A 6,000-nucleotide genomic window follows, 5' to 3' on the forward strand; every position below is an offset into this window, starting at 1 on the left:
TTCGGTATCTTTCTCTTTGACAAGGTCATCTGCCTTTTGGATCTCTTATTTTGACAGGGCCTCAATGAATTTACTTTAACAGCATACTCTTTGAAGCCATGATTTTTTTTTTTATAGAAAGTATTGCCAACCTAGTTATTCGGTCCATGCTGCAGGCTTCAAGTGTCTATCGTAGGTTTTGGAAACCTTGCTTGGCCTGGTGCAAAAAACTTCAATTTTTTTCTGAGGGCGTGTTATTCACCTCTTTGCCTTTTTCTACAGATGAACCATGAAAAGGGTTCATCTGTAGAAAAAGGTTATGTTATGCTAACTATTTTTTCTCCTAGATGGGTTCTCTAAAGTGGCACCTTTTTCATAGACTTTAATAATGGATTTCCTTGAAAACAAGGCAGTCCTTACAGTTCCCTTTTAATGTATGGTCTCTGGTTTTCACAAAAATCAACCATGCTTTAAGGTTGCCCTTGCAACCCTAAGGCAGCATTGGGTTTCTTCCTTGATGTGCATTATCTGTGGTACTGTGTATCCAGGACTTGGAGTTCTATTGTTCAGATTCCTTGTTTGTCCTTTATGCACTTCATTAGAAGGGATTCAGTGTCTCCTCCCAGCCCATCTCCTACGGGATCCATTTGTTCTAAATTGATGGGTGTTTCAGTTCTCTTTAGGTCTGGTGGCACTATCCAGGGAGGCCAGTCCTTCTTGAGCGGTAAGTCATTGGTTGGGAGTCTGTGACCAGGTTTGCGCGGTGGCTACAAGGTCATTCTCACATACTTCAAATTGAATAAAGGCTGCAGGGAGATACAGAACCAGTTGTAGATTGTCTTTTCTCTTTATTGTCTCCTTACTAGGCTAGTTGTAAACTTTGTTGGAACATGGGAGGGAGGAGTTGCTTAATTTTTCTAGTGCCCAAACTTCTTGGGTTGGAATTTCACGTACAGTCCATTTACCCCTACAGACTCTGATAAAAAATCATTTAACAAGAAGTACAAAAATACCCTTATGTCACTTTGCAGCTTCAACTACATAGTAAACCACAATTCAATCTTCATATAAGGCAATTATCTCTTGAACGTTGTTCAAGAATACATCTTAACCTGTTTAGTTCATTTTGTGCTCCACAGTCTCACGAAGAAGGGAAAGTGAGAAGTCTGTAGAGAATGAAGTCTTTGGAAAAGATGAGGACTCTCCGAGCTCGAAATCCCCCAAATCTGACTCCCAAGTCCCATTAAAAGTCATGCCTGCTCCTCCACCTAAGGAGAATGCGTGGGTAAAACGTAGTACAGCGCCTCCACCCTCTCGCTCCCTCAGTTCAGAATCCTCTCAAAGGTAAGTGTACAGTTGTAGCAACATTTTGCTTTGTAGTACAGCCACATTTTTCCTTTCTGTGCAAAATCATTTAACTGTATAATTGGTGGTCTGTGCTTGCATGCACAGCATTTTCTAGGACGATCTCTGTTTGTAAAATTATGCATGCCCTGTAAAGCATGGTTTTTGGTGTTTTTGTCTGTTTCTGAACTGACATTTGGTTCTTCCAGTGGAGGAGAAAGATCTCATGATTCTGAAAGGCATTCTGTGACAGGGCAAAGAGGAGGTAACTAATCCTAAATATGTTTAATTATTAGTGACACCAATGAAAATGTTGCTATAATTGAGCTGTTCTTTACAGGAGATGAGAATAAAGAAGATCCAGATCATGCATCAAAGACTAGTGGGCACAGCATGGAAGATCACAGCAGAACAACTGATAGGTATGTATTAAAACTAGAATAAATTGTAAGCTATGATTGATGGGACATATTATGCATATTGCAAATTTACACAGCGTGATACAGTATATGGGTGAGGGGAGGGGTGGTTCACACTGTAGGTTACAATAGGAAAAATTTTCCTATAATTTTATGCACTTTTTATGGCAAATACTGAAGTTTGCTTTTGATAACCTTTTTTCTACAAATTAATGTTTGTATTATAGTTTTAAAGGGACTAGAATTCTAGTTCTCACATAATTTGGTTCTGCATATATTTCCATGGATAGTTCTTCCTCAGTGCAATCCTATGATGTACAAGCTCTAAATAGTATTTGGTTACCTTCAGTCATGCTAAGCAGTCAGAGGTGGGCCAAAGAGTGTTGGGCAAACTTTTGTAGGAGGATGTTTATGAAAAAGTAAGCGTGCAGAAGGCAATCCTTCAGATTCTGTTGTGTGTGCAGTTGCAAAAGCATGCAACTGGTTGTTATGGTTTTTCTAAACCAGTTTGATTGCCCATAGTGTAATTATATTTAAGTGTGAGGTGCCATTACTGGACCTGGGCAGGCAGTGACAGTCCTAAGGTGTTCAGTGAGTGGGCTGGAAATTCTATTTGCTTTTCAATCGCCTTTACGTTGTTCTCAAAATGCAGAAGCTTCTGAGCATTTAAGCGTTCACTGCAGGGAGACTGCTAGGAAACATTCCAAAAGTATCCATAAGATTTGGGAGAGATCCAGATTGTTCACCTAGCTTCTGGTCCTATTCCCACTTCCACATTTGTATTTAAAAATTAAGAATGTTATAGGGAAAAATGTATGCATAGTATATATTTTGTACACTGTCAGGAGTGCTTTTGTTGGTTACAATAAAATGCTATTCCCAGTGAAATAGACGCATCACCAATATGAATTTATCAGGTCCGAAATTGTTCCCAAATGAGCATTCCTTGGTGACCACACATCTTCTCTTCCCATATTTGGGTGTAACATTTCACCATAAAACCTCTGTTACTCTTTATCTGTTATTTGCCAGTTTATTATTACATTATATAAAAAAATGAATGTATAATTACAGCAATAAAAACTAATTTCCATTTATTTTGTTTTTCAGGCAAGAAAGGAAGGAATCAGATTCAAAGGTAATACCGGTGTCAAAGAGAAAGGAAGTGCAGGCAGCTGTAAGATCTTCCATGTAATACTTCTCTATCCCCCTCCTCCTCCTCCAAGCTTTATACTTATGTCCATCGTCTCTGCTTGGTATTTAGTATGATTTATTTCTCTCATACGTGGGCTTAATCTTCCTTTATCACATGCATAAAATGCATTCACACATACTGGGCATTCTTGGCTATATCTGGAAAGTTATCTGTAATAATCAGTTCACTTTTACTTTCCTGTTGAAAAACTGCATTTTAAAGCCTTACAAGTTAAAGTTTTTGGAACTAAAAATGGCAGGTTTACAACCGTGCTGTACGTGTATATATATATTATTGCCTAAGGAGAAAGTTAGACTAATGGTAATATTCATTGATGAGCTCTCCCTGAAACTATAAGAATTGTTGTAAACTCCAACGCCAACCACACAAGGTTTGGCAAGAAGTCTAATCGTGGCCGCATGTGCCAAATTAGAATGATGCTGGAGCTCGTCCAGTCATCTACGGCTGTTGAAAGATTACCATACTCGGGCCAATACTAGTTATCTTGCGTATACCTGAATATACAGTAATGAGCCAAGCCGTTAGTTTGGTATTTTGCCCAGGGTTGTTTATGTTTGTTCAATCAATTTACCACTTTTATCATACAAAACTGATTACATCATGTTTATGGAATCCATTGACCATTTCTGAATGGAATTCATCTGATCCACAAATTCCAACAAATGTCCTAGTTTAAGAGTCCTCACCATACCAGTTGAACTGATGTTTAGTGATTTTGCAGAAAATTCTCTCATTGACATGGAAAGAATGACACATGCCAATCATTGTTAGGCTTTTGAGGACAGTTTGGCCCATTAGCATTTGCACCAAAGTAGCTATATTGTGCACTCCCATACCTACAAGGCTTTTAAGTGTTTAAGATTGCATGTAGTCTTTTACCTAGTACAAATAAAAGCAGATTTTATATGCATTCCATACTTAATGAGGTCTGTGATGTACTGTGTGTATATAGCACTTTGGCGTGTGAGCTGCTCTGAGACTTGGCTGGTATTCTCAGAAGCAGTGCGGCTAGTCACACACCGAATGCAGTGTTGGGATACATGTAACCGTTCTTCCCATTACACTGAAACTAGAACTGTCCACATGTGGATCTGTTTGTTTTTTTGACAAGGTAAATTTATATATGTAAAACTATAGAGTAACTTTTGTGGTATTCAGTGCAAATGGGAGCAACAAATTACCAACTGTACTACTACACTACCCAAAATCAGTGTTTTCAAGTACACAGACATAACCCCTTAAAGTTTCCTCTGTATTTATGTTTTAGGCTACTTCCTGCACCCCCCCTCTCTTGGCTACTTGATTTATCTGTCTTCTTACCTGTACCTATGTGTGGAATTGTTTGCATAACGCCACAGTTTGCTAACTGCTTGTTTCTCCCATATATGCAGAAATTTAGCCAAGAGAGTAAGTACGCAGCTTTGGCCGTGGATGGGGAAGAGGAGACTGAAGAATACGCAGACTAACCTGGGGAATGTGTCCATGGATTCTTTCCTCCCTCTCATTTAATCTCCCATATGCCCTATTCCATAAGGGTAATTGGCAAAAGCCAGAGCAAGAAAAGAAAAACACCCCCCTTTCTGGCTGTGTCCCCTCAGAAATCAGAAAAGCAATTAAACCATGAACTCCTCAGACAATGATCTTCAGTTAGAAACGCAATGAGCTGTTTGTTCTCTTGCATGCTGCTGCAGCTTTTTACCGTGTGTGCGTGAGTTAGGAGAGGGGGCATAAGTGCAGTGTGTGGCAATGGTGGGGTTCTCAATCGCAGTTAATGCTTCCACCAAGAAGGGGAAGTCAGCAGAATTGTTGCTTAGTATTTTCCTAACCACCTCTGCCCCATTGTACAAAGATAACCATTTTTTTTATGCCAGTGAAGCCATTGATTTTCAGGGAGAAAAGATATTCAGATAACAAATTTAGGTGGCCCGCAGAGCTCCTATTTTTAAGATCATACTCCAGCATGCAAAACTTCATAGAATTGATTTGCTGGAGATGAATAAAGAGAATATTGCCTTTTTTTTTAGCAGTGTGGTTCTACAAATCAGATGACTTATATGAAGCACTAATTTGCAGCTTCAGTAGTGAAAAAGATGTCTTCAGATGCATGGTTTGCACTCGTAATAGAGCAGATGCCCTAAACCTCTTATCCTATGGTGCCAGAGATGATCAGTAAGGGTAAGGTACACTGGCTCAAATCTATAATATCCATTTACATTAGAGGCTCCCCCTCAGGCTTTGCGTGATGCTGTGGATTTCAAGGAGACTGCTGTAGCAGTGAACTTTTCGTCTGTAGGATGTTTTTGTTTTTTTATATTTAAAGTACCTGGAGCAGGCAGTGTTTGCGCGGCATGTTGCATCCAAACACTGCTATTCACACTTGGCAAGTCCCAAATTCAGATCTGTCCTCTATCCTTTACCACCCCCTTTCATCTGGCCTTCCCTAATTTATAACTGATGTGCATCAAGAAGCTGTGTCCCTGTCACTTGGGCTAGCTTATCATACTCATTTAACATTTTACACTTCAAAAGAAAAAAAGTGTAATCCGAAGAAAAATATATAATAAAAACTAGTAATGATTTGTAATCTGCTTTCTGGGAGATGTTTTATTATCATGTAAAGTACCCTACCAGCCCTCTTATATTTTTTTTCTGTTTATCAGCTCTGTCCCCCCCCCCCCCCCCCCCCCCTCAAATAAAATAATCTTTAAAATACTTGTCTGTTTTAACAATTTGTTGTATTTAGTTTATCCCTATTTTACATTTTCTAACATTTACACTTGTATTTTTTTAAACATAATATACAGGTTAGTTTGATTTTCAAAATGCATATTTTTAGTGTTCACCCACTTGAATCTTTTCTGCAATTACTTAAAATACACTTATTGGTGGGCAAGTAGCAAATAGACTTTATGGTGTGTATAGAAGTTTCCTTGATGGAACCAAACCTTAAGGAACACACAGACAGGAAATGTTTGTGTTCCAAACAGAATACAGCATAAGAGAATTGCTGGTGAAATAGCGTGACCTAGGATCCATGGGATC

General features: G+C 38.9%; 1 protein-coding gene across 3 annotated transcripts in view; it reads left to right on the forward strand.

The window, feature by feature from the left end:
* The window catches only part of EIF4B (eukaryotic translation initiation factor 4B), a 25,636-nt gene extending 19,966 nt beyond the window's left edge, over nucleotides 1–5,670 (forward strand). For 2 of the 3 annotated variants that reach the window (XM_075199153.1, XM_075199152.1), the window contains 5 exons: nucleotides 1,119–1,323; nucleotides 1,533–1,588; nucleotides 1,664–1,745; nucleotides 2,853–2,919; nucleotides 4,350–5,670. In XM_075199153.1, coding sequence (XP_075055254.1) covers nucleotides 1,119–1,323; nucleotides 1,533–1,588; nucleotides 1,664–1,745; nucleotides 2,853–2,919; nucleotides 4,350–4,424 — 485 coding nt within the window. In that variant the 3' untranslated portion in view covers nucleotides 4,425–5,670. The remainder of the gene's footprint in view (nucleotides 1–1,118; nucleotides 1,324–1,532; nucleotides 1,589–1,663; nucleotides 1,746–2,852; nucleotides 2,920–4,349) is intronic. The other variant, XM_075199154.1, reaches the window with a different exon arrangement.
* Nucleotides 5,671–6,000: the final 330 nt, after the last annotated feature.

Source organism: Mixophyes fleayi, chromosome 2 (assembly GCF_038048845.1).
Source record: "Mixophyes fleayi isolate aMixFle1 chromosome 2, aMixFle1.hap1, whole genome shotgun sequence".
Taxonomy (NCBI): Eukaryota; Metazoa; Chordata; class Amphibia; order Anura; family Limnodynastidae; genus Mixophyes; species Mixophyes fleayi.